At 36.4% G+C, this 18,186-nt stretch overlaps 4 protein-coding genes across 4 annotated transcripts; 2 read left to right on the top strand and 2 right to left on the bottom strand.

Annotated features, from left to right (window-relative positions):
- The first annotated feature begins 1,685 nt into the window (after positions 1 to 1,685).
- Positions 1,686 to 7,862, top strand: LOC110714733. The gene is made up of 3 exons (XM_021893273.1): positions 1,686 to 2,617; positions 6,084 to 6,273; positions 7,027 to 7,862. Exons 1-3 carry the CDS (start codon positions 1,896 to 1,898, stop codon positions 7,243 to 7,245), a joined length of 1,131 nt encoding a protein of 376 aa, XP_021748965.1. The 5' UTR covers positions 1,686 to 1,895; the 3' UTR covers positions 7,246 to 7,862.
- A 1,414-nt stretch (positions 7,863 to 9,276) lies between these two features.
- Positions 9,277 to 14,519, top strand: LOC110714860 (probable magnesium transporter NIPA2). Its single transcript, XM_021893407.1, has 9 exons — positions 9,277 to 9,860; positions 9,948 to 10,171; positions 10,361 to 10,417; positions 10,574 to 10,664; positions 10,759 to 10,919; positions 11,224 to 11,351; positions 11,447 to 11,584; positions 13,092 to 13,184; positions 13,920 to 14,519. Exons 2-9 carry the CDS (start codon positions 10,045 to 10,047, stop codon positions 14,145 to 14,147), a joined length of 1,023 nt encoding a protein of 340 aa, XP_021749099.1. The 5' UTR covers positions 9,277 to 9,860; positions 9,948 to 10,044; the 3' UTR covers positions 14,148 to 14,519.
- A 424-nt stretch (positions 14,520 to 14,943) lies between these two features.
- LOC110714978 (putative nuclease HARBI1) lies at positions 14,944 to 16,587 on the bottom strand. The gene has a single exon (XM_021893533.1). The coding sequence runs from the start codon at positions 16,222 to 16,224 to the stop codon at positions 14,965 to 14,967; it is 1,260 nt and encodes a 419-aa protein (XP_021749225.1). The 5' UTR covers positions 16,225 to 16,587; the 3' UTR covers positions 14,944 to 14,964.
- Positions 16,588 to 16,720: 133 nt separating this feature from the next.
- On the bottom strand, positions 16,721 to 17,599 carry LOC110714809 (glutathione S-transferase T3-like). Its single transcript, XM_021893359.1, has one exon. It carries the CDS (start codon positions 17,597 to 17,599, stop codon positions 16,721 to 16,723), a length of 879 nt encoding a protein of 292 aa, XP_021749051.1.
- Positions 17,600 to 18,186: the final 587 nt, after the last annotated feature.

Genomic DNA, 18,186 nt, shown 5'->3' with positions numbered 1-18,186 from the left:
CAATTCAATTCAGCTCAGTTCAGTTTAGCTCCTAATTTCCTTATCTTATAAAATATTCATTTCAGTTCATTTCAGTTCAGCTCAGTTCAGCTCAGTTCAGTTCAGTTCAGCTCAGTTCAATTCAGTTCAGTAAATGAGAACAGGCCCTAAGTTCAAATAGTGAATTAAGTGGCGGTGCCTCCCAAACAACCATAATATGGCGGTGCCTCCCAAACAACCATAATATAGTTGGACAAAGGTAGATTTGGGCATGGGGCAAATCAACATAAGAGTAGCTTGACTCGGCTAAGAAGCACACAAATGGGTCATGGATCTTGCATGTACATCGATCATTTTCAAAATTGATATAATATTAGCACAAGCACGACATGTTAGCGCGCATGATTATGGCCAATTTATCTAATTAAAAATTAAAATAATTAAGGGGGTCATTGGCGTGTTGCGTCGGGCAGATCATGCACGTGCTTTGTTTATAAAAGTTGGCACAAATCGGACATGACATGATATTTTTTTTTTGTCAATTCTAAACACATGACATGCACGAGCAGAGCATGAGACACATGCTTGACCAATGAGCTGACATAATCTACCCTCGTACAACTATGACCAACTTTATATGGAATTGGTTGAGAAATTTTAGTTTGTAAATACTCCAACTCAATGAATGAAGGAGATTTAGTATAAGTTTTGCAATACGCCAAAGTACTACTTATTGTAAGCAAATAATGTCTTATGAAATACAGAGTTTTATATGTATGTTTAATTTTTATTACATAAATTTGTAACAATTTCTTCATTCAAATATTTTAGATGGAAAAAAAATAAAAATTATCGTGCTTAAAATATGGTTTCTATTGATTAATGTCATTTAAGGGAAAAAAAAAACACATAGTTATTTCATGAGAAAATACAAGTTAATATCAGATATCAACAAAACTTGTTAATATAGGGGTCTTGCGGTCTTTTCAACTATGTTTGTAAAGGACAAAATTGGGCAAACTTTTGTGGCTGCCTTCAATAGCGAATGAAAAGTTCATCTTCAATGACGAAGCAATGAAAGCTCATCTCTAATGGTGGAAACAATGGATGAGTTTAATACCTACCCTTTGGGGTTAATTATACCCTAAATTACCTTATTTTTACTTAGGGTTGTCGTCTAATTTGGCGGCAAAGCCGCCAGTTGTGTTTGAAATTCGTCGTCAGTAGTGTTTGATCAGATTGACATGCATTCCTTCATTATTAATGGGAGGTGGGTTTTACTTTGGGGGCATTGTTACTCTCTCCTCCTCCCCAGATTTGTCCACAAATGGGAACAACGGAGTCCACCTCAACTTTCCATTATTTTATCAATAGTTTTCCAAAAGTCTTACCTATTATTTACAACAATTGCCATGATATTAATAATGTTTGTTGATATTTGATAAATGGGAATCGACTAGTTATTTCAACGAGTACTCTTTAGCCTCAAGGTAATTGCAAAATTCACATGGTGCCCTAGTTGTTTCAAAAATTAACGTATCTTTGAGGTACGGAGTTAATGTTTCTAGTCTATAGTTAAAATTTTCGAGTCCGAACCGAATGGGTCCTTATCTTTATGACCCATCAACACTAATTGGTGACGGGTTTGAAGCCGGGCATGGGTTTTCCTCTCAAACTTACCACCCATTGTGAAACCCGAATCTTGTTCTAGGGTTTAGGCTTTTAGTTGTTTTGCTCTCAATTCATCGAGCTTCCCTCTCTTTCTTCCTCAACCTTCACTGATCATCAATGGCGAAAACCCCATCTCCCATTTCAATGTGATGCTGTTTCAAACTTAGCTGTTTCATTCAATCAAGAGCATTTAGGTTTTTATTTTTTCCATTTCTCTCTATAGTCGTCGATTTCGCTGCTAAAAGATGCAATTTTTGAGTCGAATCGTATCGCGCAATTCACCCTCATATTACTACAGTAGTGCGAGTATATTATCAAAGCATTTGTCAGAAATCCCCAATTTCAAGCTGTTTACGAATTCTAGAAGTTTCTCGAATGATTCCGAAAATGGCGGTGGAAATCTTCCATGGGGTGATAGCAAAGTAGGCAGTGATAATTTTCAGTGGGATGAATCAGCTTATTCTTGGTCTACTGGGTTAACCAAAGATCACTTTGATGGGGAAGCAGTGGGTCATCAGGTTGCTCACCATGTACCTTCTGGTGGTGGGGTTGGTTCGGTATCGGAACCTCGATCGAATTCTCGTTCTTCGGGTGATTCGTCGGAGAGATTATTAAGGAAGCAAATGGCAGAGCTGCAGCGTGAGGCGCGGCGAGAGGCGAGGAGAGAATTGGATGCTGAGGATGAGTGGGATGAAAAGATGGAAGAGACTAGTGTGGTATTGAAACAGATTACTGAGCCTGGTGCTAGAGGCTCTTACTTGAAGGATTCCGAAAAAGCCGAAATGTATCGGTTGCATAAGGGAGACCCTGAGGTTTATAATGTGGAACGTTTGGCTAAGGATTTTAGGATTATGAGGCAAAGGGTGGTTGCCATTCTTTGGCTTAAGGAGCTTGAGGAAGAAGAGGAGAAAAAGCTTGGTGAACCTTTGGATGATTCTGTTGAGCTTTTGCTTGATGCTTTCCCTGAGTAAGTTCATTTTTTGATGCATTTTTATGGGTTGATTACTGAGTTTTATTATTATGAAACATATTATGAGGTGAGCAAGAAATTTAGTGACAATGTATGTGGAATTTTGTTATGTATCAATTGGTGCTTGGTTTTGTTTCTTTTAGGTGTAATGAAGATGATATGGGTTTATGGCCGATTAGTGCTTGTATTTTTGAATTGTTCTACCTGTTGAGTGTTTGAATGACTTAATTTGGCATTTGCTCATTGTATGTTTGTGGTTGAAGTTGATGTTTAAGTTCTTATGTTTAAAGAGCAAGATGTCAAATTCTAGTTGGGTTCTTATGCAACTGGTAGTAGTGTGTTTGATAATGTACCCTTGCTGATCGCAGCACGTTAGAAGTATATGATATGAATAATTTGTTTGTATTGATTTCTTCGATGTCTGTAGTTGAAACTAGTTTAATCCCAATATGCTTAAAATACTGCACTCCTCTATAGTTTCCCCTCTTAGCAGGTCAAAAGATCTGTGACAGATTCTGTGTCTACAGGTAGGATTCCTATTGGCTGTTACCTTTCTCGTGCTCAGCTTTTTCCCCTTGCAAAGTAATTTTATTAGCTTGCTTTTGTGTAGATTTTTAATTCGCCATTTCATTCAGTTTACATTCGGATGATTTAGTTATTACTCTATATGCGGGGCACTGTTTTTGACCTGATTATGCTTCTTACTGAAGCCCGAGGAGAATATAAGTACTTTGTTGGACCTAAACTTTTGTCTGAGGCAAATTTTTAATGTCTGCATTCCAAACCCTTTCAGTATGTTCTCTCTTGCCACACTCTCTTAAACTTCTCTTTATCTTTCCTCTGTTCTATTCTTTTGTCAGTTGAGAATACAAGACAAAGTTGTTCCTCCCATGGCACCATGTATCTTTGTAATGGGAGTTAAGCTCTTGAACAATCTTTAGAGATGAAAAGACAAACACCACATTGTCGAAACACTATGAGTTGTGTATTTAGGAGAGTAATTATAGTTTTAGGGTCAGATTGTTGAAATTCTAGTCTGATATCCTACTCTAGTTTTTTGAAATTTGTGCTGAGTTGCAGTTACTTGGTTTAGAGAGCAATCAAGTATTATTAAGCTTTTTCATGGGTTACCCTTTGTAATTTGGTGTAATAGATAAGTTGCTCTTTGGTCATGGTTTTATGCATGATGTACTCTTATTGTTTGGAATTGTGTGCAATGCATACAAAATTGAGTATCCTTATTGTCAGGTTACTGATATCAGTGACGTGTCTGCTGTATGGTTATTTGACCCCTTGATGAATGATGACTAATGTTGACTCATCCCCCCCCCCCCCCCCCCACACACACACACACCTCTCTCTTCTTTCACCATTTTTTATATTACCACCTCTCTGCTACCCACAATATGACTAATATTGCCTTCAAGTTAATTTGAGAGCTCGTCATTCCTTGTTTGTAGACAAGATAATTCAATATTCTTCAATTTGAAGGTATTATGAATTGTATGTAGTATCTCTTGTTGTTGGGCTTAGTGAAGTAGCATACCGTTAAGATCAAGATTAAGGATTTTTTGCCCCCATTTGTCAATCATTGACAGCCTTTTGATGTCTTTCTATACACTCCATATCTTTCCTCCCCCATAGGAAAAACTAAATACTAAATATTCTTGAAATATAACAAATGGAGCTCGTAATATACTTATTAAACTCTTATGCCACATGGTCCTTGCCATGTAAAGAATGCACAATGCAATGTGGTTGATTCTTTCATATCTGAACTTATATCTGAAATCCCAATTACACTCTTTATCCCTCTTATATACACAAAATAGGATGATAGTATATATTTTGGAGCGGGTATTTACCTTGTAATGAAATCTCAGGACATGAAACCTTCTTATAGGCAGGGAGAAGGGCAGAGCCGCAGAGTGAGAGAGGACAGGAGGTGTAATAAAATTTTTCCGCATCTGTTAAAATCAGAACTGTCAGAAATTGACAAGTTAAGAAGATTCAAAACGTAAGTACAATCCCAAAGTACAAATGTACTTTGTACTCATAGTTGCTTTCAAAGGAAGTCTTGTAAATATTACGGTATTACCAAATTTACCCTGTCACGAGCAAGAGCTTTTTTAGAGGTATTGGAGCTACAAGCCTATTTTGAGGCTTTTGAGCTATTCTCGTGGCCATATGAGTGGGTAATCTGGTGTACAAGGTTATCATAGATGCAAAGGGAGAGAGTCAATCGAGGACTGATGGTAATAGAAAGCCCAATAAGTGGTTCTACACACTCTAACTTGGACTTTGTGGTCAAATGAGTGGGTTATAGATGTAGCAAAGCTATGAAGATTTTTTTAAAAGTAAATTACTTTAATCTAAAGGTGTAGATTTACTCGTAGAATAGATTGGGAAACTAACAGCATCAACAGAAGCTGGAATCATGCTTCCCAGGTTTTTGAGCTTATAGTTGCAAAAGTCTTATTCTCAGGATTTGAGAATTTTTTTTGGGATCGATGACTGTTTCAAAGGAAGATGAGAGCTTGCTAGACCTTACTGAACCTGTCTACCATGCTGGTAGTTTCTTTCTCGGATGAATTGGTGATTATTCATCATAGATTTTGGAAGTAAAGCTAGTCAATGGTAAAGAAATAAATAGTCATTGTCAGAACTCAGAACTTGCTTTAGGAAGAAAATATTGTAACTAAGAGATGAGGACTTGACAATGGGAATCAAATAGAAGCTTCTGATCTTTGGAAATACTTGTTTTGTGCTTTTTCACCCGTGTGTAGACCTCTTTGTCCTTGCTATGTATCCCTCTCTCTCTCTCTCTCTCTCGTCTCTTTCGCGTGTGTGTTGTGACTGAATGCATCAGACAGTTTATTTTACCGAACTTAATCTTTCAAGTAACTGGAAGACAGAAAGTGTAATTTGGTCAAGTGTATTGTAGTTTGGATTTTGGGGTTTCCAGGTATTTTATTAGGAAGAAGTGTTTAATCTCTTTCCTTGTTTGCTTGAATGCCTTCTGCTGTTTTTTGTTCTTCTTGGCTTGGTTTGTTTGTATAATTGTATGTAGACTTTGCCAGCCATATACCATTTATTTCCTTTACGGCTTTACCTTTATAATTATATATTGTTTGTATTCAGGGTTGTATTACTTCCTTACAAATTGCAACTGCTTATATTGTTATATTATGCTTATAAAAATAATAAAACACTGCTTGTAAACTACACTGCTGACTTTAGACTCAAATTTGACCAATTTGGCTGTGCTGTGTGCCTGTATCTGAAGCTTTTAAGATTTCCTGCAACTAATCCATATTGTTGGGCCTATTAAACTGTGAGGAATGTAGGCTTTTTTTGTAGTTTAATGCTTCTTGTCAGGAGTATAAAAAGATAAATATTGTATCAATAAATACAAGTTTGAAACTTTATCCTTGAATTTACCCTGTTGGTTTCTTTCTTGCAGATTCTTCGTTTCCCATGATAGAGAGTTTCATGTAGCCTCACTTCCATACAAACCTGATTTTAAGGTCATGCCTGAGGGTTGGGATGGCACCACTAGAGATCCTGATGAAGTACACTATGAGATATCAAAGAAGGAAGATGATATATTGTATGAAGAATTCCTTCAGAAGTTTAATTTCAACAAGATGAAAGTAAGTGCCTGGAGTAACTCTCTCTCTCTCTCTCTCTTCGTTTCACCTCTTGGAGTCACTTCAAAATTGAGTCGTACATTATTTTATTTTTTTGTAAGAAGCCCCTTGCAGGTGGGGGGGGGGGGGGGGATTGGGGATCCCTCTAACAAGGGGTGAAAATTGAACCCTCTCACAGAGATGGAGGGAGGGTCTCCATTCTCCAACCACTAGATCAACCTTGATTCTCTACACTCTGCTATTGGGTTGCACTAAACATCCTTGGCTGTGAAAGTGAATCAATGATTACACTTGAATTATTGCTTTCAATACCATTTCTTTTTAACTGGATGGTTTTGACTTTTAGGCAGAGGGCTGAATATTAATTATAAAATAGAACATAAGATTAAATATTACAATAGCAAATACTACTATACTCCACTGGCATACAAAGTTTGTGAGAACTTTAGTCCTTTTTTTCTAGGACAGTGGTACTCATTGTTTGGTAAAGCTATTGCTCTAGTGTCTTGTTTCTTGAAGAAAAAGGAGGAGAAAATCTTGGGATGTACTATATATATTTTTTCCATTCATGTGAGAGTGACTACAACTTCCGTTGTGTGTTAGGGCTGACAGTTATCTGGCACATCCCAAAACAGAATGTTTGTCGACTAGATTTGGTTCTAATCTTTAACTTGCTGTGCGGTGAATATGTTGCCAACAGTTGACTATTTTTGTGCTTATAATGTTGTGTAATGCTATCTCCGCTTTTGTGAACAGTTCAAGAATGAGGTTAAGGTGCACAAATATAGTAGGAGGCGCCCTTCAGATGGTTGGAGTTTTACAGTGGAGAAGTTAGGACCTCGGGGAAAGCGTGGAGGAAGTGGTGGATGGAAATTTGTGAGTCAACCTGATGGATCAACACGACCATTGAACGATATAGAGAAGATGTATGTCAAGAGGGAAACTCCTCGTCGCCGTCGGAAAATACTCCCGTAAGAAGCATATATTCATATCACAGCTACAGCTTAGGCAGCATTTTTTGTTTGGTTCTTTTGTACGATAGAGCTGATATCTCTGCTCCAAATTTGTATGGTTGCAAGTCAGCACTTTTGTATCCCTGGATCTGGTTTTGGTTGACAATTCCTGATCGATGAAAACAGAGGTTTTGTTGACATATCTCTAAGGGTGAATAATATGATCCACTCCGAATATTTGGTTAAAATCATTTGCTTTTCCCCCTGTACCAAATGCGTCGATCATTTTGTCTTGTCCTGGGATTGTTTTATCTATCTCCGAACTAACATTGCAGCAGGTTTGATTCGAAAGTTTTGGCCAATGGAAGTTCCGCGTCTTCTTTACTAGTAGACGAGATGAATGTAAACGGGTTTCAAGTCTAGGTTTTTCGCGTATTTGGTATACCGTATTGACTTTGTTAAGCAATAAATCAGTCTATCTGCTAATTTGCTGGCAGGTGCTCCTCTTGTCACAACAGTTGGCAATTGTAAGATGTATTATACAATCTTTCCAAATAGGGTTGTTCATTGCAATTGTATTTGTATTTGCCAGAATTAAGTGATTTAAATATAATGGGAAGAGTTGATATTTTGCGTTGACTTGACTTGTCAAAGTTTATGGGAGGCGTATTACAGGTAATGAATTGTATTGTGGAGCATTATCGTACTTAAGAATGACACTTTTGTATCAAAGATAGTGTCAATTTTTTGGTCTTAGACGTGCGATTTTAGAGTGAATGGTCCAACTCCGATAACCCCATCATTCACATTCATGAATCATGACTCATGTCATGCCAATACGGGAAGGAGTAGCTGGCTAAATTGGTCAGCATCGACACAAACCTTAGTTACTTACTTGTACAAGTAACATACTCTTTCTATCTCTAATTATTTGACACATTTGAACTTTTTTTTTTTCTTCTCCTTTTGTTTAGCTCGAAGTAAAAAAAATTGTACTTTGTAACTGAGATGGATGAAACTCTGTACTAGGTTTAACTGTATGTAAGAATATTGTAGGTCGTGTTTGGAGAAAGGTTGAAAAACAAAGTTGATCTTGTTAGCTGATTTTTAAAGATAATTGTATTAATTGATTTGAGTAATTGATTATTTTAGTTTTTTTTTTATTCGAATGAGGTTACAAGCACCAAATGAAAGAAAATAACAAAAACGAAAAACACACAGTAGAAATAAAAGGCTATAAAAATAATAAAACACTGCTGATTATTTCAGTTGATTGTATAAAAGTGATTGATAATTAACTAATTGTTTAAAGTTTGAGTATGCAAATGATTAATAAGGAAATTAACATACGTAGTATTTAAAAATGGTAGAGTTTTGGGTTAAATGTCATCTCACTTTAAAATATTTGAATATGCTAATGAAAAAGCTCCTTCAAGTAGCTTATTAAAAATAAGCTTATCTTGTGAAATTAACTATTCAAATCAGCTGGCCACTAAATACCCCAATTAACTTACTGTATTGGTCAATTAGCTAAAATTAGTAAATCAACTAATTTTGCCTTAATAAGATCACCACCTAATACCCTCGCAATATCGTTAAATATGACCTTAATATATTGTGGTTTGATTCCTACCATCTATGGTTTTATGTGGGTGATCTTCCAAGGGTATGAGTGTATGGCTTGCTGCACCAAACCTAGATTGATTAACTTGTTATAGTTATAATCAAAATCCAAATAAGATTTTTGTTCACACCATATCACGACATAAATCACAATCTAATAAGATTTGTTTCATTACCGTATCGCAACATAGGTTAGAATATAACATCTCATCTTCCTTACCATATTAAGACATGATTACAACATATTAAGATATTATTTCATATCGTATCACGAGTTCACAACATAGGTTATGATATGATGAGATCTCTTTTTACATTTTTTTTTGACACAGACTTAGATACAATTTGATAACATATGACCCACCATATCACTCCATAAGTTACAATATAATATGGCTTATGTTCTTTACCGTATAACGATATAAGTAAATACTGCATAAGTGCATATTACATTAAGAATCTACGATACACGATATCGGGTAAATACTAAAATAAATAAATAAATAAATAAATAAACGCGGGATCCGGAGATCTTCATGAACTCAAAAATTGTGTGGCTACCCCATTTTGCAACTTCAATCAGGGGAAAAAAAATTAAAAATAAAAATTTGAGTCTTGACAGCAAAAAAGGAAACCTTTTTAATTTTTGGATTTTCCATTTTTTTTGGCTTTCTCTTTCAAAGTAATTCATACCAAACGTAACGGAAATACCATCGTCCCTGTTCTTTCTCTCTCTCTCCTCTCTCGGCTGTTGCTGTCGAATTCCTTTGAACAATTTCTGAGAGAGAATACAGAGAGAGTAAGAGAAGGGGGGAAGAATTCAATATCCAAACAAATTTCGCAAAAAATATTGGGATTTTTCACAAGTTACAACGTGAAAGGAGCCACCTTTTTGAGTTTTTTAGATTTTTTTGGAAATACCCATGTTCGGAAAATTCTCAAGAATCTCAAATTAATGAATATTTGATTGGTTTTAGATGTGTAATCCACATTTTTCCCTTGAAAAAGAGCCAAGTGGGTATCTGAATTTTCCAATTAATTTTCAAGATTTTGTTTGTGATTCTTGAAATTTGATGAATTTATATATGTGGGTATTATCAGGGTTTTGAAAAGAATTTGGCTTTCAAAGGGTTTTGAATTTCGCATTGGATTGGATTGAATTGGGTTTATTTTTTGGTTTTGGGGCAAAAAATTGTCAATGGTGATGTCGTCAGATAATGTTAAGGGGCTTGTGTTGGCTGTTTCTTCGAGTATCTTTATTGGGTCAAGCTTCATCATTAAGAAAAAAGGTCTCATGAAAGCTGGGACAACTGGGACTAGAGCAGGTTTTGATCCTTTCAATCTTTTTATTATTTCTTATTAATGTTGGCTTTTGAAGTTGTGTTTAATATTCATGCATTTCTTGGAATTGAGATATTAGGATTTTCATCATTGTTAATTTGGAAATTGGAATCGAAGGCAAGTTTTTCTGGTAAATGGGTTGCTTTTAATGTTTATGTTTTTTAATTTACCAGGATCAGGAGGCCATTCATACCTGTATGAACCTTGGTGGTGGACAGGAATGATTGCAAGTAAGTTTTTGTCAGATTTCGTCGTGTGAAATTTAGATGGATGTGGTTGCTGTCATTTATTTTTTGTTTGTGTGTCGCTTTTCGAGTTGATTGAATGATACATGATGGTGAATTGAATGGTGGATTAATAGTGTGCCTTCATTTGTATTTTGCTAGTGATTGTTGGGGAGATTGCTAATTTTGCAGCATATGCTTTTGCACCTGCAATTCTTGTTACTCCTTTGGGAGCCCTTAGTATTATCTTCAGGTTTGGTCAATGCAACATTGGACTCCTTTCACCTTAATTACCTGTCTGTTTTGATTTAATATTTAATTTCCTAAATCTAGTTTCTGTAATGCAGTTCAGTTCTAGCTCATTTTATCCTTAACGAAAAATTGCACATATTTGGTATGCTTGGTTGTGTTCTCTGTGTGGTCGGTTCGACCACTATTGTCTTACATGCCCCACACGAGAGGGATATTGAATCTGTTAAGCAAGTATGGACGCTTGCCACAGAGCCAGGTAATTGCATATGGAACCTTATCAGTTTGACTTAGTCTTCTTGTCATGTTTTAAAGATTTAAATAATTGGTATTGCATGTGTTATATTGGTAAAATACTGAAGTTCACATAGTTTTGCCATAATTCTTATATGCTCAAGAGGAATTTCTTTCAAGGGTCGTGCTTTCCTTTTGTGTACCTCCAAAGGCTTGCAGCAGTCTAATATGCTTATCCATGATGTTTCATATGTAGCGTTTATTAGCTTTAGTATTCAACAATCTCCAAGTGCAAGAAATCGCTGACCAGAAAATTTATCTGTGAACAGGTTTTCTTGTGTATGCTGCCATTGTTGTTGTGATGGTTATTGTACTCATTTTCTACTTCGTTCCACGTAATGGGCGGACACATATGGTTGTGTATATTGGAATTTGCTCCCTCATGGGCTCTCTTACGGTTTGTTCATTGAATCCCAGCTTTACATGTACACAATTTAGCTTTCTGGCTTATCCACTCATTGGACAGACATGATATTGTTTTTGCATATGCAGGTTATGTGTGTCAAAGCTGTGAGTATTGCCTTAAAGTTGACTTTTGAGGGAAATAACCAGTTCAAATACTTCCAAGCATGGTTCTTCACCATTGTTGTAATTATTTGCTGTCTCTTGCAAATTAATTACTTGAACAAGGTAATTGTTGATAGTCTCACTATGATCTCTGTCTTCTGCAGGATCCTATATTGTTGTCCTTTCATGTTTATCAATACATCCATTCAGTAATGCTCTATGAATTAGATTGATGCATGTTAGAGTTCTGTTATAACTATGATTTATTGCATACTTATTTACTCTCATAAGCTAGGTGTTTTTAAGGCAACTACAATGGCAGCCTTATTATTTTCCTTAATTGACGTTCTCTTGAAATAATTATACAAATCATCTAACTGTAGAATTTGAGCACAAACTTGATATTAGTCTAATTGAGGCAGTTGTTCTTAACTTGCCAATATGCATTTGTGTAGAACATGCAACCTAGTACACAAGGATGGGTTTGATATAGATACCTATGTCACTTGAACTCTATAAGACTATTTTTACCTCAAGTAACCATATTGAATACTCGACACTCTATAATGGGAAGTGGATACGTTTGGGGCTTTTTTGTATATTATTGAGATTTTAAGGTAAGTTGCAATTTTCTTTCCTACTTCCTCCACTGTACTACCTCACCCCTTCCTTCCTTTACTTCAGCAGTACCTACGATTGCTACCAGTAGAACCATGTACGCTTCTACCACCACCACTACGGCACCAGTACAACAACTACTACTATCTTCTTTTTTTGCACCCCTTCCCTCTTTTCTTAGTTATTTTTAGTTGATACCTAAATTTATAATTAATTAATTGGATTTGCATTGGTCGAAAATTTACTAACTGAAGGGCACTATTTACAAACCTACTTACCTCATTACAAAATACATTGTGAATAACCTAGAAAGGAGGATTAGGAATAGTTGAAAGTGGATGCTTATTTATCTGGGACTTGCAATCACAAGTGAAACTCTGCTTTTTCTTGTGATCTGCTTTGTTGATATCTCCCAAACGGCATTCTATTATATCTTCTGATTTTCTGTTATATATTTAATGATTAAAGACACATACCTCTAGACAAGCCACATCTGCATAAGTTTCCCTTCCACCTAACAAGTGACACCTATTCTTTTTGTTGATTTTTTCAGATGCGTCACCTTGAATATTGAAATTTATTGTTATGGTATTGGAAATTTGACCCATATCTCTTCCTGTTAAGATTTTACAAAATCACAATCTCTCATCTATGCAAAACCACTGCCATAACTATATGGAAGGGAAAAAAAAAAACACCCTTCAATCTTGCTTTGACTGTTTGACAGGCTTATGATTCAATATATTGCCTACCTTTGTGTTATAGAAACGATAGTTTCTGCACGAGTGGATATCCTCATTATTAGGATGAATTTAGCAGGGGGTGAAAATTGCTTGTTTCTGTTTTCGACTTGGGATATTTGCTAGTGAGAAAATGGTTTGAAGGTATCTTTTAATCTTGTTTGCAAGCATATGTGCGCTCTACGTCACAACAGTTTGTCATTTGTTTTTAATCTGTACAATTGCATTACAAAGGCTACCTAGAAGTTTCAATGACATTTATATTGTTGCAGGCTCTGGACACCTTTAACACTGCTGTTGTTTCCCCCGTCTACTACGTCATGTTTACTTCGCTCACCATCCTTGCCAGTATGATCATGTTTAAGGTAATTCAGTGATTACTAATGCAAAATTCTAATTTATAATTAACCTTATGGCATCAAAAATCTAGTTTAAAGTTTTGCTGTTGTTGCAACAATAAATATTTTCTCTAAAGTGCTAATTATTTCAATACAGCACATGTTGCAGTCTCGGTAATGTCTATTTATACACCATGAATTATTAAATGATGAAACATTAGAGATCGTTATAACTCATTCAGAGAACTGGATGTAAATATTATATTGATTCCTATTCTTTAATGTTGCAGAACAACTCTTAAAGGTGTAAAATCCTGACAATATCACCAATTTATTGCCAAAAGTTAAAAACAAATCTGCCAAATTAATTGTTCTAATGCTGGTTAAAACAACATTTGTATTGACATCTGTTCTTGCACTAAATGAATATTCCTCTTACGGCTATGATGTTGAATTAGTCTTACTAGTTGTTTAGTTCAGTAATTTTAACATATTGTAGCACCAGTTTATACTTGACTGAGACATTCAGTATGTTTTGATGTGCTTAAAGTTTACTCTGAAAGGAATGAATCGGCCTATTCTGTTTAGATGGAAGTCTATATACTGTGATTAGTTTTAAAGGAGTTTAATTCAGATTTTCCTTCATTTGTTACTCTTACAATCTTCTTTGGTAGGGGCTTGAGTGGCATTTAGATAGTCTATATACCGTGATATGCTGTTCATTTTATGATTTACATTGCTCGTGTTTGTCCAAATCTTCAGGATTGGGACTCACAAAATGGTTCACAAATAGCTACAGAATTGTGCGGATTTGTAACCATTCTGTCTGGGACATTTCTGCTTCACAAAACCAAGGACATGGGAAATACTCCAGCAGCAACACCGCTTGCTGCAGCTGAACTTTCTAGGCAATATAGCGTCAATTGCAATCATGAAAATTCAAGACATTCTGACTGCAATGCTAGCCCAGACCGCAATTTCAGAGAGTAAGCTCGATTTTTTGGAGATTCAACAAATATTTTGCCGGTTGTCCCTTGGAACTCAACGGGACAGATGATACCTTGTCTCTTGGAGCACAACGTTCGGGCTTGAAATGTTATCACATTACAGAATGGCCAGTTTTTTCGTTTTTGGCTCAAGTGCAGACCAATTTCTGATAAAAGGGTATATATATTCATAGCGGAAGGGCTCTTATTATTTGTAGGGATACGGCTAAGAGCATCATTATTGGTGAACACAAAAAAATGGTTCATGGGTCACTATCACCATTTCTCTCTCATCCACATCAACCCAACAAACCATTTACAATATTCACTCTTAACAATGAACACTAAACAATGGTTCATCATCAATACTCCCTACCCCACCTTATTTTATTTTTGTAAATATAATCTATTTAATTCATAATTATAATTTATTAACTCGATGTCAATGTAATTAATTGACGTATTTAATTTTTTAATCGTGATTACTAATTAAGAAATTATCGCGTTTTTTTATTAGCTTTTTTAAAAACTAATTCTTGTGATCAATATTTTTAAACAACAACGCAGCTAATTTTAATTAACATAATTAAAAAAAAAGAGGTACAAATCGTGATTACAGTACTACAACTATAATCAAGTACATTTTTTTTTTAAAAAAGAACTACTACACATCGTTTTGTAAGATGTCCTTAGGGATAACCATTTGTTGTAAACCTAATTGCGTAAGTTCTCGTTGTTACCAAATTTATTCCATATATGTGCGACCAAATCGTTTTTTAGCTGCAAATGAGTCTGTTGATCCTCAATCTCTGTTCTACGAGTCAAGTATAAGCCCCGATATCCACAATACGATCAGTACGATACTCGGTAGTGTCCTCATTAGCGTTGCCTCCAGCATTCATAAACTCATTGGTATTAACGTTATTTTGATACGTCTCTCGTTCATCTTCAACGATCATATTATGTATTATGATGCAGGCGAGCATGATATTGTGGAGTATGTCGGTATCCCACGCCAAAGACGGCTTTTTAATAATGGCAAAACGAGCTTGAAGGACCCCAAATGCGCGTTCAACGTCTTTCCTTGCAACTTCCTGGTGTTTTGCGAATAAACGATCCTTACGAGCTTGAGGACTCGTAATGGATTTCACAAAAGTAGCCCATCTAGGGTAGATTCCATCAGTAAGATAATACCCATTCGTATAATGATGACCATTGACTACGAAGTTCACAGCAGGTGTTCGACCCTCTAAGACGTCTTCGAACACAGGGGATCGATGAAGCACATTAATATCGTTGCAGCTACTTGTCATCCCAAAGAACGAATGCCATATCCATAGATCTCTGTCCGCAACTGCCTCCAGTACGAGAGTTGCAACTCCTGCTCTTCCTTGATACTTCCCCTTCCATACGTGTGGACACTTCTTCCACTCCCAGTGCATACAATCAATGCTGCCTATCATGCCAGGAAATCCACGTTCTTCCCCAATACGTAGCAATCTTTCCATATCTGCGATGTTTGGACGGCGTAGGTACTGATCACCGAACTGGTTGATGACACCTTCTGTAAACTTTTGGAGTGCCAATCGTGAAGTAGCCTCACTTATACGGACATACTCATCACAAGCGTCTGAAGCACACCCGTAAGCTAGTTGTCTAACGACCGCAGTGCACTTTTGAAGTGGAGACAACCCAAGACGACCTGCCGCATCTCGCCTTTGTTGAAACCAAGGGTCATGTTGGGTCACTGCGTTGAGAAGGCGCTCAAACACATGTTTACGCATTCGAAACCGGCGCCGGAACAAGGAACTTGGATAAACTGGGACTTCCGCGAAATAGTCATTGTATAACCGTGCATGACCTTCTTCGCGTCCCCTATCCTTTCGGGGCTCAGTAGATTTGCGTCGGCGTTGCTGAGTGGCAGCTTGAATAATTGGTGGAATGTACTCATGCATTACGTGTTGTATCATAAGACACACTTCATTACGTTGTTGAACTCTAAGCTCCCTTCCCTCATCATCCGAGTTAGATGAAGATGAAGAGGAATCGGTTGAGCTTAAGTTGAAACTGTTTGAATTCATTTTCTACGTAAGAAATGTAAGATAGAGTGAGGTTTTCTAATAATAACTGCAAACGATTTATGTGTTTGTGTGTAAAATAAATGAAAGAATGGTGTTTATTTATAGTGAACTAATTTGTAATTCTTCTTCAGAAATAACTGAATATAAAGAGACAAAGATCACATGGGCTATGACAAACACTGGATTAGAACCACACAGAAATTGAATGGAGAAGAAGGGTTTCACATGGGCTAACAAAGGGGAAATTAAGATACTGACACAATTATATATAAAGAGACAAATTGATATAATTGAATAAAGAGACAAAGATCACATGGGCTATGAAAATGGGATAGTGGAAAAGATCCATTTTACTGATTAATTGATAAAGTACAAATAATTGGAAATGCGTACAAGAGGTTGAACTGGAATTGAAAACTTATCACTACTGAAAATGAAGATTACAATGCCTAAGCATCATTAGTGAAACTTTTAATTTTGTTCTGAAGTATTACTATCATTTCGTCTTCCCACTGTTCTCGGTTACTTTCTGTTCTAGACGAGCTAGTTGCTCCCAGTGGATCCTATGTTGTTCTAGCTCAATTTTCCGTTGTTTCCTTGCCTCCTTGCGCTCCTGTATTTCAAGCCTCTTCATTTCTGCTTCGTTTGACACATTCATCGAATCCCCAAATAGCTGCAATCGGGTGTTGAATGTTTCTAATTCCTTAAATGCTTCACTTGATGGAGCTTTACCCTTCAACCTCGACTTAGCCTTTTTAATTCCTTCAGCACGAGCTACTCTCTCATCACCGACACCCACGCTGGTCGGTGTGGTAGGTGAGGAATTGTCACCCTCATCCCGTGTCCTCTTCCCACTACTTCCGCTCCCTACAGACTCATCCGTCAGTGGAGTTGAATGTGGACGTCCCACCGAAGGCTTGAATGTTTGTTGGTCCAACAAAGACCGGAATTTGTCAAACTTCCTAATTTGGATCCATTCCTCGTAGAAGGTGAATCGTCCGAATGAGTTCTCATGGATTTTGTGGGCCTCTTGGATAACATCATCTTCGTTATAGCCACTTCCCTTTCGCTTTCGGGCCTTATCATAGCTTCCGCACCACTTTAACACGGCTTCAGAGATTCGCATCCACCTTCCCTTCAAACTACTAATAGTTCGTAGGGATATTTCAACTGGATTCGATTCCCTGGCAGCATCGTATGCGTCCAAGACTCTGTTCCAAAATTGACCCTTCTTTTGATTTGTGCCGATAATTATGTTGGTGCTGGTGTTCATGTAGGCGGATATAAGAGCCGTAGTTTCTGATCGCGACCAACTTCTATTGTTTGAACAACCAACACGAAATTCCGGAGTTGATTGGAGTGGTTGTTGTAACATTTGAGTGAAGTTTTGATGGGGGGAAGGAGTTTCATTTCCCTCACCATCATCCTCTCATTCTTCATTTGCCTCATCTTCTTCAGATAAGACATTGCTCGATACCCAAATATTGGGATTCGGTTTTTGTGACGGAAAATATCCAGATGCAGCACCATATTCACCGTAACCCATTAGTATCATGGATGGATGTGGGAAATTTGAACTGCTTTGAGAAAAATTAAAATTTTGAGGGAAATTTGGTGGATTATATGGGCAACTTGACTGGGGTATTTGAGGATACACTCCAGAAAAATTATGGGGAATATTTGTGGGTGTTTGTGAAAAATTTGGGTGAATTGGAGGAAAATTGGCTTGATTCGGGATCATATTTTGACCCAATTTTTTTTTCTGCTTTCTATTTGTTTTGGGGTTGGTATTAGCATCCATAATTATAATTTATATTTGGAAAAAATAAAAATTTAATATTAATAATAATAATAACGATAATAATAATAATAATAATAAAAATATTAAAAATAATAACGATAATAAAAAAAAAATAGTAACGATAATAATAATATTAATGATAATAATTAAAAATAATATTA

This window comes from Chenopodium quinoa, unplaced genomic scaffold (genome assembly GCF_001683475.1).
Source record: "Chenopodium quinoa cultivar QQ74 unplaced genomic scaffold, ASM168347v1, whole genome shotgun sequence".
Classification (NCBI taxonomy): Eukaryota; Viridiplantae; Streptophyta; class Magnoliopsida; order Caryophyllales; family Amaranthaceae; genus Chenopodium; species Chenopodium quinoa.
The sequence above is the reverse complement of the archived record's forward strand: the minus strand, read 5'-3'. Positions and strand labels throughout refer to the sequence as shown.